This window comes from Pempheris klunzingeri, chromosome 20 (genome assembly GCF_042242105.1).
Source record: "Pempheris klunzingeri isolate RE-2024b chromosome 20, fPemKlu1.hap1, whole genome shotgun sequence".
NCBI classification, from domain to species: Eukaryota; Metazoa; Chordata; class Actinopteri; order Acropomatiformes; family Pempheridae; genus Pempheris; species Pempheris klunzingeri.
The window spans coordinates 7,269,968-7,287,709 of NC_092031.1; the positions used below are offsets into that span (position 1 = coordinate 7,269,968).

Below are 17,742 nucleotides of genomic sequence, written 5' to 3' on the forward strand. Positions count from 1 at the left end.
TTTGTTGTAATTTATGTGAACCAACCCTGTAATTTAGGATTTCACTTTGGCTTAGTTTGAAAGTTCTGTATGCAAAACCATTAGTTCGACAATCTCGTGTGATGAAAAGCAGGAGATAAGGTTGAAAATCCACCTTAAATCAGCCTTGCATCTCTTTGATGTAGTGGGATGGCACAACACCTGAGAAGAATACAACAGGGAGATAAGCAGCAAAGGGCCTCTGGTGCAGGAGGTCAACCTGCCTCAGAGCCTGCTTCTGATCCAAAGCTTAAACTCCGAGCTCAGTTCTTATCCCAGTTATCCTTTCTTTAATGACATCCATGAACTTTTGGGCACTTTTGTGCAATGAGGTGACACCATGAGGTAAACTGGGGACGAAGCACTGAATAAATGCCTCAGAACAGAGTCACCCTCACATGGATGCATGTTCCTGCAGGAACCAATGTTGCTTAAGGGCAACTCTGCCTCCCTCCCTCCCTTCTCACCCATAGCAGGGCCATGTCCACAGGGCTTCCCTCAGGTGGATGTCTGAAGCACAGTACAGGGTACAAACAAGACACCCAGTGCAACTTCACATCTCGCATTCTTCACCCTATAACCGCAGTCCTCTGTAGTTTGAAGGTGACGAGCATCACCCCCGTGACTCCCAGGGATTTTCACACAGTATTGACAGGGAGCATACGTCTGACATGAGTTGTCGCAGGGTCAATAAACCCAAGAGGATGCTCAGTCATACTTTCAGCACAGCAGAGGAGAGGAGAGATGCAGCGAGTGAGTGATAAATGCATGTTTGAGGCATTATGATGCAGTGCCATATCTCACTATGCTTCTTTTCTGTAAGAGCTCTGCAGCAGTCTGGCCAACAGTAGAGAGACGGGGAGAGGGAGAGAGGACAGAAAGAGAGAGGAAAGGAGGTGCTAAGAGAAATATTTGGACAGAAACAGATATAGAAACAGAAAGATAAAGTGAGTGAGTGATACAGCGAGTCAAAGCGACTGGAGAGGATTCTGATCTGAATAGACGTTATTGAGATGGCTTTGTTGCAATATATTCGGTCCTTGAGTGCATGCAGCAAAGAATGAGCTCCAGCCCCTATAGCCAGTCAGCCCCATACTGTCAATCAATAGCATAGAGTCCTTCCTCTGCAGCTTTTCACTCCATTCCTTCTGCACACTGCAGGAAAATCATCAGGATAACCATGAAGCACTGCAGCCAAGTATCACCACAACCTGTTGTGGGTCAATCCTTAGAATTACAGCTATGAAAAGTTCAATAGGTGATTTAGACTAAATTAAGGTAAAGCCAAATGTCTAAATGTTTTTAATTTATCCTCTTAATTTTGACATTTACAATTAGGTGTGTCATGACAATGCATAATAAAATATGCAAAGGTCAGTATGGCTAAAATGACAGACGAAGGAAAACAAAAACGTTTGTTTCATTGGTTTTAAAAGCAGAAGACTAGTATGTAACACACTGATTTTTGCAGCTGCAGCTACCTATCTATGTGTATCTACAGGGCTCACCCAGAAGATAAAACTAGAGGAAATGTAATTCAAGGGCATAAAGGTAGAATTTAAACCAATTTCAGCATGGACAGTCAAAAATATTTCTGGTACCATCCTAATGTAAATGTATTCACAAGGACTCATCTTAACCTGTGTGAGGGTGGACATGAATATCAAGATACAGCCTGCTAGGATGCCCATCGATGCAAATGTGTGGCGCTCTGTGTCTAAGCTGCTAACAGGCGTAGCACTGCAGTGACAACACACAACAAACCAGACCCCACCAAGCCGGCACTGTGATCACTCTCATCAACATTCTGTGTCCACCACCGCCAGGAGAGAGGAGAAAGGAAAGAGAAGAGAGGCAGAGAGAGAGGCGGAAGAGAGTAGAACGTTAATGCATAAATCTAAATGTAAGAGGCTGCCACTCAGAAGAACAAGGTCGGTGGTTGGCTGCGGTGTTGTGTGAGCAGCAGCGCGCAATCTGCCTGCAGAGTAGGCAGCAGTACCCAGCGGTAGCAACAACAGCGCTCTGATTAGAAGGCTACGACACTTCCAGTAGCGCCAACTAGGTCTCATAGCTCTTAGAAATTCACAACGAACTATATCATTAAACAGTGATTTGGAGACCTGCTTCAAATGCAGCTTCTGTCCCAAGTACTGTATAATGTATAGTCTTTGACTACAAGACCCATAGTCCTTTTAGAGAGACAAAGCTTTGATGTGACCTCTATCTCCCACTGGGTAAAAGGACACTCCTCGCTGATGCTAAATATTATGCAGGTACTTAGAAATGTCAAGGCAGTCAAGTACAGTGGTTAGCTACTTATAGAGGCAGCAGTTGACAAAAAGCGGAGGTCAGTAGGGACAATACTGTAAACTGTGCATAGGGGAGTGAAGTAATGTAAAGGGCAGCTGCAGAACATTTATACCAAGTAAATAGTAGACAGGAAGTCATGGTTAGAGCAGTTTCATTAACCAGAGAGGAGGATGTTGCCCTTTCACGCCATTCAGCAGCCACTGCTGGAAGCTAGGAACACCATTTCACCTACACCACAAGGGGGAAGCTGAAATGGATGCACTTAGTATAATACAGCAGAGAGGAAACCTGCATGTGCTGCCTTCATAAGTGTTGATAGCCTTTTGCAGTGGTAGGCAAGTTTCATATGTGAATTACACGATCAAAAGTACCCTACTGCGGTGAAAAATAACGGGAGAAAAAGGCAGGAGTAGAAGGCAAGCCGCAAAAGCAGCTGGACCAAGTTCTAAATCCGACTTTTCGCCTGCTCTGACCACGAGCCAGGCGGGACCATGCAGAGTCTGTAGCCTTGGCATGAAATAAAATTGATTGCAGAGTTGGGGAGGGACACTAAGTGGGAGTCCTAGACCCCCTCCAGGCAGCTGGCTGGGAGAGAAAGGGAAGTACGGCGGCCCCAGCTCAACTCACAGCTTCATTAGCTTTACATTATGCAATGCGATGCACGCTGGCGATCTGTTACACAACACAGGGCTCCCCATTTACACGATTAGCTTGGTGCATTGCTGAAATACCTTTAGACAGGGGGGAGAGATGGGAGGAAGAGGAACCACTAGAGAATCCCTGCAACACAAAACACTTGACTGCAACTTGGAGAGAAAGGAAAAGTGAGAGAGAAAGAGAAGAATGAACGAGAGAGTAAGAGGACACTGGGGACAAAGGATGAGTGCTGCAGACGTTATTATAGCGCTATGACATAACACACAGTCACAAACACATACTGGACGATTAGTGTGCGATAACTCTCGGCACTGTTGGCTTTATTAAATCACTCTCTGCTGGTGTGGCTCAGTGACTGGTAATAAAAACAGATAAGCCTCCATCGTTTCCTACTGCTATACAGATGAAGAGGGTGTCATTCACACACACACACACACACACACACACACACACACACGCACGCACGCATGCCTGATAAATAACAGACAAGAGACTAGACATGAGCAGAAAGGATGATACACCAACCAGTAAAGGTATCTATAATTGGTCGGCATCATACAACTCCCCATTTTCCCATTTGTACTTCCATAAGTCCAGAGGAAATGTCTCTCTCATCACTTAGTTCTTTTTAAGAGGGCTGTAAAGGTGCCTTTAAGTGCCTTAGAGGAACCTCCATCATAAACCTTGCCTAAAACTGCATATGATTATTATCCAAGTCTCACTTTCAAAGTCACATCCCAAGCTACACGCAGATCCAATGAATACAAGCATCAACAGGATGTGACGGAACGAGCCAGAGAATACAGCAGTTGACGTTGTGCTCATTGGACTCAGGAAGACAGATAGAGGCTTAGCCACGCACATCAGACAGACAGCACATTTAAACGATGACTGATAAGTGTATTAATTGCTACCGAGCTCTGGCTGAGAGTGTGATTGGGGGGAAGGATGCTAATGGCAGCGGAGGGGTGGGGGTACTCTTGATTAGTTTACAGAACAAAGCATCCGAAACGTTCTAATAAGTAAGGGATCTGACACACAGACAGGCAAACACACTCATGAAAGAAATCACGAAAACAAAACACAACCAAACAACAAAACAAAACAAAACACGCAGAGATCGGCACACAAACAGCTGGCTGGAGACCGATATGAGCAGATCAAAGCCACGCTCAGATTGAGGTTGTGAGAAAGCATTCTGCCAAGGTAGACTTTACCTTTAATGATAGCTTTGGAATGGAATTGGAGAAGCAGTGGGCCTGTGGGAGTTAGGCTGGTTTTGGTACAGGGGCCTGCTAAATTGGAGTGTGTGTGTGTGTGTGTGTGTGTGTGTGTGTGTGTGTGTACGAGAATGTACATGTGTGGCGAACAAGAAAAAAAAAAGATTGACAGAGAGCTAGTGTGGGGTGCACAGCTAATAGCTGAGGAAAATCAGGCAAACTTACAATGTGAGGGGAGTCGCGTCCCATGGAAATGACTGTCCTGTTGACTGTCCTCAGCAGCTTCTCCATGATGATCTGAACATGCCACTGGGTGGGACCCTGCAAAGAGAAAAACAGGCACACAACCACATAAACACATAAACATAGGGAAGGAAGGAGACGGTGACAAAAGCACCTTTAATAACATTTCAAATATGGTTACGCAACAGTCATGTCCAGTGACGACAAGTTTTAGTCTACTTTTTAGTGTAACCACTTTCCTCACAGCCTGATTTTTCTATTCAAGTTATAAAATTCCCAAAATGATTATTAAAATGTCTGAAAGAACAGACATTATGCAAAGTAGCCATATTGCACCATAAGGTTGCACTGGAAGCATTAAAAGGCTGAAGAAAGAGGAGAGTGAGGCCTTTTGCTGCACTACGTACTTAGCTCTTGAGGCTGTTTTAGAGGCTGTTTTATTCTAATTTTAAAATAGATGGCTCCATCTGCTTTGCAATTAGATTTTGAGTGAATGGCAGTTGAATGTAAGTGCACACTGTTAAGTCTAGACTGAACCCTGAAACCTTGACTCTGAGAGGACGCTGGTGATTCAGAAAGATGTCAAAAAGGAAAAAAATATAAGGTCCATTGCCAATGACGAAGTGTTTCAGGGAGGACTCCTTTAATTTTGTTTAAAGGAGTCCTATTTAACGGAAATGTGTACAGGTTTTTAAGACAACTTTCTAACTAAAACACACAAGCTAAGAAAGAAACCTCCGCTACTTTTTGTGACATTACAAAACAAAGACTGGTTGTCATCATGAATTGATAGGAAGAATGTTTCTATTGCTCTTCAAAACCTTGAAAATTTGAAGATACTTTGAGGACATTTTGTGCTGAGAGACCTGACAAGCATGACTGATAGATCCGAAATGTTTTATAAATTGGAAATCCTTGCTTTTGGAGGGGGAAACACCCGTGGAGCAAGTGTACCTTTGTTTTAAGTGGGACAGTTTTCCCTGGACTTGCTTATTAGTTTGTTTTGAGTGGCTGTTTCTTACCGTCTCTACCAGGCTCTGGGGAGAATCTTCTAAGCAGACGGCTGCTCTGCTGCGTCAATTTAAACTTTCAATAATTTACACAGCTCTTTCTGCGGCTGAAGAACTTGTGCACGCGAGTCTGTGCACATACATGCACACAAACACTCACAGAGGAGCACTTGGGAGATTAAACTATCTGAGGAGGGAGTTTCACTTATTGCCTCTCCAAAGATGTGTGACACACATCTTTGGAGAATACCCGCATGATTCCCACATAGTTTTTTTTAAGAGACATCCCCCGGTCTAAATAAACTTTCGACACAAACCCAGCACATGAGGATAGGATAGCTATTTAAGGGAAAAAATACAATTAGATCCTTAACTTAGAAACTCCACAGTGAGTTTTTCTGGTTTCTGTGGATACTGTTGTGTTATCTGCATGTGCATGTGAAGAGGAGGAGTGTGAAAGGGAGAGCAAGTGGAAGAGGTTGACAATCCCTGGAAGAGTGGAGCGTGGGAGGCCAGGCCGTGGTTATCAGTGGCGAGGGGAGTCTGAGAGGGCCTGATGGGAGGATAGCAAGAGTCTGGCTGTATAAGAGGATGAAACACACTACGTGAGGCAGCTGAGTAGTTGGTCAGGCAAAACAGACCATTTGAAGACGCCACCTTGGGCTCCGGGAACTTCTATTGGAAATTTTGTGGGCCCTTTCTGAACAAAGCAGTTATTTTAATAATTGGAAAAACAAAAAATAGATTAATCAATAATAAAAATAATAATTTGCTTTGACCGGCTGAATAACTGACTAGCTTTAAGGAGTGCTCTATAAAAGGCACACTCTAAAACAACAAGGGTTAAAGCACAGCTCATCACCATGTTCTTGGCACACATTCATGGTGTTGAAGATGGCCTCTAGCCTGAGCAATGAATTACTGAGCACAGCCAACTCGACAGGTGAGTAAATTATCAGTGCTGTGAAATATGCTCTTTTAGGGCATGCAGGGCGACAACATTAAGAACAGCACACTGATTAGCAGCTAATCAGTAAAAAAAAACAAAATGCACTTCTCCTTGTTACGCTAGCGTTCATCCCAGAGGTGAATAAAGTATATAAAGCTGCAGAGTTGTGTGTCTCACCACATCCTTCCTGTAGAGAACCTCCAGGATGTCACTAAGCAGCTGGCAGCAAGCCTTCAGCTCCTCCCGCTTCTCCAGGTGGAACTTCAGCTGGTCCGTCATCAGCGGCAGGAGGATCTCGCGGCAATCTGCAGGGACACCACCAAATACACACATTCACTGTGCTGTTCAAAACATGAAGCAGATGATGGATCACACAAGGCAGTACAGCATATGCTCTTGAAATGCACTTGATGAAGTCGCTTGTTAATGGCTTGCTCACAGCTCAGAGGATTAAATAAAAAAAAATGTAGAGATTGAATTTACTAATTAAAGTGAATTTGGCAAAAGCTCTCAAAATCCCCTGGGATAGTTACGCTACACACAGCTATCACTACACGAGTCAATCAGAGCCATTATCGTTTTCTCGGAGAGAAACCACTTAAAAAACAACCTGCCATGAAATATAGGTAAGAAAAAATATTTTATTGCCATATCACCCTTGGTGTCCTGGACACCTTAGCTATTTATATCTCACCATCAGTGTGAAAAAAAAACAAACAAGATAAAGCAAGTTTTTCAGACAAAAAAGTAAAGATAACAAAATATGACATACTTTCTGTAGTAGAAAACACCTTCCTTGCTGACTCTGTGAAAATACCACTTACAATCAAAATTCTACACAACATACAACCAAACCCAACCACAAGAGTTTGGCTGATGTTGACGGAAACATAAAAAAAAAGTGAATTTCCATACGCAGATTGTAGAGAATTTGGTTGGCAATTGGACATGCCGGACAGCAGCGATAAGCCAGGAAGTATTCTCATGGAGGCAGCCTGCCGCAAAATTATCATATTTTTTATTAAACCTTCAGATTCCAATCTGAGAGGCATTTTTGTATGTGTGTGGGGGTCATATTCAAAGCCTAAGGACAAGTAGTGGAGTTAGGTTGGTTCAATTTAGAAGATGTGGAGTATCGGTTAGGCGGTTAAGTGAGTATTTTATAGATTTATGGAGAGGAAAGCAATCACGTTACAGTTTTCTGCCCACTGTTACGCATTACTGGTGTAAATAGAAATTGATAACCCCACTGCAAGAAAAGAGAAGAAAAAACATAAACACAGTCCAACAACACAGTCTTGCACAAGGGCAGAATATTGACAGTAATAAGACAGTAAGAAACAAGAACAAAGGGCAGTGCCCTGAGTGAAATCATTATCAGCACAGTGGCAGACCACAGGGACAACAGTTCTCTTCAAATAACAATCTTTATCATGACAAGGTCCAGAGACACCGCTGCTCTAAATGGCCAACCAGCAACGGATTTCACTTCACAAATCAATAAAATCTCTTTGCTTCACAAATAATGTTTAGCTTTAATAAGCCAATCAGCTGGATTCATAGGATTTCAAAACACGCACAAAAACATAAAGCAACGGCGATTGTCAGCATTGCTCAAGGCAGAACGATAAACAGCAGGATGGAACGCATAATGAATAGCACGAACCATGGTGACCTCTTCATAAACTATACCCAGAGGTATCGTACATTAATCCAATCAGTGTTTTACATTCTCTGACCGCTTCCTAAATTAGCTACATGTAAAAACTTTGCAAGGAAGAAAAGGGGAAAAGAAAAAAAAAAACACTGAGGTGGATGTCTTAATGTCTTCTGAAGCTGTTTCTGTTTCACTGTCAGTATCACTGGAGTTCACCATTTGCCATAAGTGAGAGCTCCACACAGAGACCGTGATGAGGCTGTGTAATAAAAGGGTAATGAATGCATCAAGTAGTAATTTAACAAGTAAACACCCCTGGGGAATTTCAAATTTCATTTTTAAGCGTGATTTTATTCAGTAAATGCCATTATTATCTTTCCTGGATATTTTGAGATATCTAGTTTACAATATCCAGCTTACAATCTGGCCTGAATGTGGTGCCAGCCTGGTGTTCAAAAACAGGAATATATAATAATAAATAATCATAGGACCATGATTGTTCACTTGATTACAAGTCAGTCCCATTGTCATTTCCCATAGTATCCTTTCTGGGATTGAAGTGCTGGAGGAGTGGCAGTGCTGGATAAAAACTCACAGGATTACAAAAATCATTACGATTTCACCCAATGTATTCTGCTGGTGTCAAATTATTTCACTTAATATTGGACCCATCAACACCCCATTTCTAGAGCACCATTAGCAATGACCCACGTCCTCCTCAGTATAGTGGCTCCACACAAACTGACTAAACGTCTGAAAAAGCTCCACAAATCACAAGTGAATAGCCTCCCATGTCTGATGGCAGTATTGTGGACAGGTTGCTCTACAATGCAGCTATTATTCACAAAAAGCTTTCACTGGCAAATTCCTGAAAAAAAAAAAAGTTATGGATGTTAAGAGTTTGCCTTGTCGTGTGTTAGCTAGACCTGATACAAAGTGACAACCATGTCTGCACTAAAATATTTTTGGTACTGTGGAATAGTGCACCAAGTTTTCCGCCTGATACAGCTTAAAGCCAAACTGTGTGTTTTTATGTATATGTGTGTATGGGCTTAGTAATCTTCCAGAGCTTGAGCACAAAAGCAAATCTCCTATCAGAGGGCGTCTAACATTGTGTGGAGTGTTTAATACCTTGTTTTTTTACCCCCAATTCTCATTCCCTTTGCGCCTCCTCCAAACTCAAAATACACACAGGTGGTAACACACACACACACACACAGTGGACATAGACATGTGAGAATACACGTGCATGCACGCTCACTCATACACGCACACTAGTAGCAGGGTGGGAGCGAGACAAGCAGACTGGAACTATCAAGCTAGGCCATGAGCGCTCTCCTCAAACTTCCAGCGCAAACAGATTTTAGACGCTACAGTGATTTTCCCCTTTAACACAGACCAGGAGAGCAGCTGACATATTTGTTCTCTTCCAATGAGCCCATTTGCAAGTGATTTATGCATCCGTCCCGCTCTATTGTTTTACATCATCAATAGTGAAGGTGACACAACTTTGTGCCTCCAAAATAAATAAAAAAAAGAGAGACAAAAAAACCCCAAAAAAACTTTCCTCTTTTCTGAGTTCATTAAGTTTTCACCGGCATCAGGGAATTCTATATGCATACCAATCATATTCAACGCACAGCATTTCAATTTCAATGGTGTAGATGAAGCCCATGGAGAAAGGGCATTGTTTGGAGTGTGTGCATAATGATGGTGCAAGTCTGGTCTCTGCATTAGTTTTTATTCTTAAACAGGCAAAATATTATGAGTGAATCCCAAAACTTACTTTGCTACGAACTTAAAGTTATGCAAAGAACCCTGGCTACTTCAAGTGTTGGGCATCCTTCTGAAAGGCATTTTCTCATTTTCTTTTTGGCCCATTTTACCGGCAGCAAAAAGCTGCCCAATAATTGTGCAAACCTGAATATAAGGTCTGGCTCACTTTAAGATCACCTGAAAATGATTCCAACCCAATGAATGTTTTAAATAATGTTCCTGGGAGTATTTTCTTTTTTTTTTTTTTTAATCAAGAATATGGACTTGCATTGCAATTATGCATGTACTGTGTAGTCTTCAATTTCAACAGAAGTAAGTCCATCTGGGCCTGAAAAGTACTAATTCAAGACATGCTTTTACACAAAAACAGTTAATATGTTAATTACTGTGCAGCCCACAGAAAAAGAAACACTTCCATCAGTGAACACATTCAATGCATATTGATGAGGATGTGGAGACTCCTAACTCTATGTTGAGGGAGGAGCATATAGGTGGGTGCGTCTTGCTGGGCATTTGCTCCAGGCATTCCAGTACATTTCACTTTGGGAGTGGCTGGCAAGTGAACCTTTCAGGGACCACCTGGTGATCAGAATGCATCTATCAAGGAGTTTCATGAGCATTTGTGCTTACTACAGCCGATTAGACCGCTTTAAAAATTGCCTGGTTAACTCATTTTGCTCATCGCAGTGGTCACTATCTGTAATGAAAGTGGGGCTCAGCTTGACACTGACGTGGAATAGACAATTTTTTACTTTGCAATTAAGCCTTCTCCATCACATCTTTAACTACTGGAAATGTTCAAAGAATTACGTTAGTCAGTTGCTCACACAGTTGCCACATTAAATCACTGCTACAATTTTACTGGGTTAAAAACTTTGCATTTAATTTACCAGCAAAGTTTGTGTATGAGCTTGTTTGTCTCTAAATCAAGACCTAACCTAACATGGCATAAGAGGACGTCTGCCTCAAGCAAATTCTTGGCCCTCAACCGTCGGTGCTGCAGGGCCCCAGGCTAGCTTGGCTGCAGAGACCAGGGGTACAGGTTCTCATTACCCCTCGCTACATGCCTGACATTCATATTTGACATTACTACGACATTGCGAAAATATACAACAGTGTGGTGAGCATGTGTATTATGAAAGCGCTAGTGTGGATCTGTTCGACAGTGGAGTGCTGTTGGTGTGAGACAAGGAGAAGGAAATGAGAACAGAAATCACGTGATAGACACACTTAACGCAAAAAAATACATAGTAAAAAAGACAGGAAGGGAGGGACTGGGACTTTAAGACTGGGTAGATGGGAACACCAACATTCTGATCCAGACAAGTCCAGGTGATTTTAGCAGTGGGGATGCTTAACTCTCTTAGATAACAAGAGGGATTTCCACTACATCTCACCAGTGACCTTTACTCTGAGCTCGCACACAGCTGCCTAGGGGAGGCAGGTGGTGTGTGTGATTGCCTATATTACTGCACCATGAGTGAAGGTGCATACGCTGAAGAACTGTGCAGTTTGTGAACGTGTGCGTGTGTGCGCGCTCTCACCGTGATGGGTAAAGAGATCGCTGTGGACAATGTCAATCAGACAGTCTAGCTTCTGCTTCACCAGGCGACCCAGAGGAACCTTTAGGATGAACTCGGTGAACAGCTTGCTATGGAGAAAGAAAGGGGATGATGGAGATAAAAGGTCAAACTGATCAGGCATCTTGGGATGGTCGACTGCTTCCCATCACGAGCAATCGTCCAAAACGCAATTAAATGTCCTGCACACCCACACAGGTACTTCTCAGATATTCTGGCTGTGGTTGAAGAGATATTTGCTAACTGACCCAGAGAAACTGACCTAAGATGAACTCTGAGCAGCAGCAGCAGCTGCTATTAGAGGATAGCAGTCAATGCTGCAAATCAGTGACAAGTGACAAGGATGTTTTTTTGATTGTTGTTTTGTATTTATGTGACGAAGTACCTTAATTTCTCAGGCATTTACTCACTTATTTAACCCAAAACTGATTGGCTAAATCCAGAGAACATATATCACAAAATACGCTGATATTGTGAGCATTACTAGAGCTTGAAGGTTTATTACTTACCTTACAAATTGTCAAACAGTCATTTGACCATAAAAATCTCAGCACAAGGTCACTTACTTGTGACTTTGATCAGCACATTGAGTTTACTTGTCAAAAAGATATACATCCATGCACAGACAGTGTGATAGCACCTGAATCAGCCTCCTTCTACTGACAAAGAAATACTAAAAGTTTTTTTTTTTTTTGGATGGATGAAGCTGAACTGAGCTGTGAAAGGCATTTGCTGAGACCTCAAAACTTCATATACTTCAAATTATAAATGTCTAAGTACAGGTTCAGCAAAACTGATTCAAGTCGAGTCAGAAATATCAATTAAGCCCATCCCTACACCCACACAGTCCCCAGAAGAGTGTAAGTAGCTCAAATAAATGAACAAAACCCTGTGCGATCTTTACTGCAAAAGGCTTCAGCAGACTTTAAATGTAGCTTCTCTGTTTCACAAAGCCATTGCCCTGATCTACATCTACTTCTATATGCAAATGAATACTATTCAACATAATGCATTTTTTGGGCTGATGATTCATTTTCTCAAGGCTACAACATGTAGCTCAGCAAGATCAAACTATGAGCATTCAACATTTCAGACACTGAAAGATAAATCCACATTCATGCACACACAGAGAGCCAGCAGTTTTCTTCTGAATGCGGAGGTCGGGTGCCTGTTATACTGGCAAGCTGAGGCTCAAGGAGGAGAGAAAAGGCTCTGGCAGGGGATAAAACACCCCCCTCCAACCCCAAGACTTCAATTTAGCCGCCTCCAGCTCAGCCTCTCAACCAGGTTTGCGACTGCAAGAACAGCTGATGCCACCTTTGCTCGAGCAGGAAAAAGAGCCGGGCTTAGTGAATAGTTCACAAGGACTACAGCTTTAAAGAATTAAAGCTGAAATCAAAAGCTTTTCTCATGTTTGTTCCTCTCAAACTAAAGTGAAGATGGCAGAGCATGTAGCAGTGTGCTCGTTATGCTGTCTCACCTTATTGTTACTTGGGTGAAAATCCACCTATTGACCAGGTAACTTCAACACAAATACTTTATATCATTAACCTTAAAGGAAGTGTCCACCAGGATATGGGATTTTGTGTTTTAATGCTTTTCACCATATAGCCGGATAGCATATGGTTCCATTGTCTGCACAGTACAGGGAGGGAGTGCAGGATGGTCGCCAGTCAATTAGCTTTAAAATCCAATAATGTAAGAATATCAAAGTGTTTTATTACGAATGATAAAATTATGAGTGAAAACTTTTAACATTTTGATTTGACTGATTTCATGCGGACTGTCAATCTGAATGCAGAATTAAATCGACAGTGAGAAAAAATTCACTCTTGGTAAATGAACACAGAGTTGGTGCATGTTAGACAGAGCGAATGGGCTGAAAGACTGGCGTCCATCTTTAACCAACGACCCCCCTCCACTGTGGCTGTGATAGAGGTGGAGTGGACTGGAGGCCAGAGGCAGGGATTGGCGATCCTGTGTGGCCCAGGATCTGCTGTGGAAATGGCAGCTGCCCAGGTGCTGAACGTGGCCAAATGGAGGGAGCTCCTTGCTGAGTGCTTGGAAATGAACAGGCAAAGCACATTTCAAGGTCTGGAAAATACCCGCATGTAGTAGCACGGTTTGTGCCAGTGTTTGAGCTGCCATAAAATAGATCCCAGTGTCAAGACTGTTTGGGGGGATAGAATATTCAATAACATGCAGCAATACAGGGTTTTCCCTCCGAAATTTGATTAAAAGGAGGTGGACAGGTCCAGTCAGCATGTGGTCTCATCATTCTTGATTAGATTAATAACTACACGTTGGTATAAACAACAGCATCAACCTTCAAAAATATGGCCTTTACTGTGTCAAATTATAATTCTGAATTTATTGCATAAAAACTTTAATTTCTCCTGATGTTAGTAGCTGCAGAAAACCTGGCAACAAAACACACACACCATTTTTTGGTCCAACATGAAAAGCTTTTGACGATACTCTGACTGAGACGGACCCAAGAGTGTGCCACTTTTGGCTCTACCACTTTTGACAGACTTCTTTCTCGTTCAACCTCACTCCTGACTTTCAAAGGACGGTATATTACATCATCAGGAACAGATAAACTTTAGAGTCAGCCTGGTCAGAGGCAACCTGCTGATTTTCCCAGTGAGTCCTTCCACTTGATGCAACTGCCTGTGTACAGGATGTATATTTCATATATTTCGACTCATGTATACGTATATTTATATTAAAATATTTACAGATGATGAAATGTTTTCATGAACGAAAATATGTTTTTGAGGACTCATTTGCAGCCGAAAAGTGTTTCACTGAAAAGCTCTCTTTACATATTTGTAAACAAAAATGCTCCATAAATGAGGCCATTCTATTTTGTTTTTGTGTTGTGTCCTTTCAGAATTACAGATTAAAAGGCATTCAAATGGGACAGAAAAACAAGGGCACATCCATGAGGCATTTGTCACAAACGAAAAAGTCCTCTCAGGTCTCAAAAATAGCCTTGAAACACAGCCACAAAAATATAATGCACTTAAGTTTTGCTTAAAGATTATTATGGTCATTTGAAAGTGATAGTCCATTCATTAATATAAGAAAAAGTACTTAGATGATGTTTTTCTGTTTTGTTTAACATTACTGTAAACATATAATTTAGCAGTATTACTTCAGAAGCTATTCATTTTTAAGACAAGCATTACACTATAGCAGATGACATTCATGGTAGACAACATTTACTGAAATGGACACTTGAGTGGAGCAGTCAGTGAGTTTCCAAGGCAACCTGAGCATGTTTAACCAGTGCCTATTACAGTACAGCCTCTGAATGTTGAGTTATTGAATAAAAACAGCCGGAGGTAGAGAGCCATGCGGAAAAAAATGCTGCTTCAAAGTCTTTATGGTGGCAATATCACATCAGCTTGTTAGGGATACATCTAAATGAATTCAATTGAGATGTATTCCTAACATCAAGAATTCAAGCTGCGCTTCCAAAAAACAAAAGCAATTAAGATTTCTCCTTTCATTCCCAAGAAAAAAAAAAAAGGACATTTAACTCCAATTTGAACATTTTCTAAACATCTTCTTTAATGAGCTGCTGTGGTGCCCTTCAGAAAAGCCCCGTCTGTTTGAGAAACTCGCGGAAAGATTTCAAGATTGCCGTCGGGTCTTAACAAAAAAAGCAAGATGAATAGTTCATTGAGAGCCGTACAGTATGATCTGCTATGTTTTCCTCTACCATTGAATTATTTTCCGTCCAATTACAATTGTGTACTGCAGATGTCATTGTAACAACAATAAAGCACAGGAATATGCTATGAATCGTAGGAAATTACCTTAGTTCCTTTGGATCAAAGACCAGCTTCACATCATTGACAATGGTGGGGATGTACTTCAGTGCAGCCCCCTTAACCAGGAAAATAAAAGACACAATTACCACATTTTCAGCTCTAAGTTAATTAGTTCAGTCATGGGTGATACTTAGTTAGCGAGTAAGGTGGTAACAAGTAAGGTGGGAATTGTATGTTGCTTCATTGTGTGCTGCTGAGTGTAAATTTATCTTGTGGCCTGATTAAGCTGATTTTGTGTCACTGATGGAAACAGTGAGGCCTCTCAGTCGCACACATGCTGCAGCAGTCCTCACATTTTGACTTCTTAGGCCACAAACTAAAACTAAATTTTTATTTATTTATTTATTTTTATGATGAGCAATATGTTTGGTTTCACTTCTTACTGTGATACTCTGAGTGGCTATTAGCCAATCCTGCTTATACTCAACATTACAGGTCCATATGATAGTGGCTACTGTTTGTAAACCAATCAACAGGCATTTATCTCCTCTTCCTAATGTATCTGTATGTGTCATTTCATTCAGTGTGCCAGGGCAGAGGGGTGATGTTATGACTTGTACTAAATAAACTGACAAAGGAAAGGAAGATCTCTGTAATGATACCTTGATAGATACAGCCAGATGCAATTTACATTTGCCCATCGATACGATAATAAAGTCATCAAGAGTGTGCACCCAGGGGCTGATTACAGAGTCGTCCATTAATAAAGGGAATGATTAACCAAGCTGACACTTCCCTCTCTAACTGACTGCTGCTAAATGCCGGCCAAGGTGGGAAAAGGTGTTTATACAGCATCTGTGCAAATTAGCAGCAGTGCCAGTCTTTCTCATACAGGTTGATTATCAATACAGATGTAGCACACTAGATGTCACATGCTACAATCCACTGTTTGTTATTGTGCATGGTTTCATTTTGGAAAATATGTAAAAGGTAATTAGCAATGTTCAAATGCGAAGAAAGAAAATACTACTTTACATACTGACTTCAGTAAATGTAATGATGTGAAAGGACATTCTGGGAGAAATCTTATATATTTCTAAACATCTGAACCATCTTTACCTTGACCTCCACATAAACTCCTTCTTTAATTTACTTTTATCTCAAAAGATAAAATGCTTTGACATGCACACCTCAACAACTTCACCGCTCTCTGCAGACAAAAAGAGTTGCGGAGACTCACATCTTGTGCTGTTTGACTTTGATTCAGTTAGCAAACCTACTTTTTCTAATAAAAAGTAAACTGCATCTGTTTACACCTCAAAGAAGGCAATTTAAAAAGACTTTGTTCTCCCACCTGTTGTGGAGGGATATTTTGTTTGAGTCACTCCAAGCCTCGGTGGAGCTGTGCTTCCTGCCTCTGCACGTGCCGTACAGTCACCAGAAGCGCGTGTGTTTGTGTGTGTGTGTGTGTGTGTGTGTGTGTGCCTGAGGGTCTTCGCCTGCGTGTGTGTCAGTCTGTCCAGATGTTCATCAGGATTCAGACTCGAGTTACGATGGGACTGCTCATTAGCTTCCACCTGTCACAGTGCTTTCACAAGGGCGGACTTGGGAAGGAAGAAACCAGGATTCTTCACCTTCGTGCCCGTTCCTCAAGATCAGTTTTTAATTTACTGACAGTAAAGCTAATATCTCACCCAATTACACAGCAACTGACTCCTAATTGACTCCTGAGCTTCTCTTATGGTTGAGTGTGCACATGGATCTACTGTAGGTATGCCGAGGTGTATGTAAACTGCGATTATGTTATCTCCAAAAGCATAGGTGTGCGCACATGAGCATGTGTGCGCATGCGAGGTTGTGTGTATGTGTGTCTTCGCAGAGTGACAAAAAAATTTATATAAATGTGTTTATTTCATATCTGAGGCCACCGAGTTTGGGGTCAAGGACAATGAAATGAAAACACAATGAAAAGAGTTTGAAGGCAGAAAGGGCAAGGCGGTGAAATAAATACCTTAAGGAGCAGCTAAAAAGCAGAAGGCCAGAGGAGCCCCAGACCACAGGACAGTCAAGGTCAGAGTGAAACAGAGAGAGAGAGAAAAACACAAACACACATATAGAAGTACAGACAGACAAGAGAAACCAACACAGAACAAACATGCATAATGTGTTAGGGCTGCGCAAAAAAGCCTCAACATATCATCTCTCTTGACTGCCTAATAACACCTCCCTCGCTCCATCCAATCTATCTATCCAATCAATATCAAATAAAATATGTTACCTCAAACAGCATTTAAAATTCAGTCTGGAGTGCCTGAGACTAAGATCTCTTGTAATGAATAAACAAGTGACCTCCCACAGAGGAGTTTAGCTTTTTCTACATTAGATGTGTTTGTGTTAAATTATAGAAGTATACAATCATAAAGTACAATCATATCTTTGATCCTTATGCCAATACAAAACCAAATTTTTCCTTTTTTGTAAATTAAAAACTTGTGTCTGTGCTTGATGTTGTCTTAACACAAGCAGACTTACAAGAACTT

At 41.6% G+C, this 17,742-nt stretch overlaps 1 protein-coding gene across 2 annotated transcripts in view; it reads right to left on the reverse strand.

The window, feature by feature from the left end:
- dock1 (dedicator of cytokinesis 1) overlaps window positions 1–17,742 on the reverse strand; it is a 172,129-nt gene that overhangs the window by 101,353 nt on the left and 53,034 nt on the right. For both annotated transcript variants that reach the window (XM_070851297.1, XM_070851296.1), the window contains exons 24-27: window positions 15,248–15,318; window positions 11,385–11,491; window positions 6,585–6,712; window positions 4,431–4,526 (exon numbers count right to left, since the gene is read on the reverse strand). In XM_070851297.1, coding sequence (XP_070707398.1) covers window positions 4,431–4,526; window positions 6,585–6,712; window positions 11,385–11,491; window positions 15,248–15,318 — 402 coding nt within the window. The remainder of the gene's footprint in view (window positions 1–4,430; window positions 4,527–6,584; window positions 6,713–11,384; window positions 11,492–15,247; window positions 15,319–17,742) is intronic.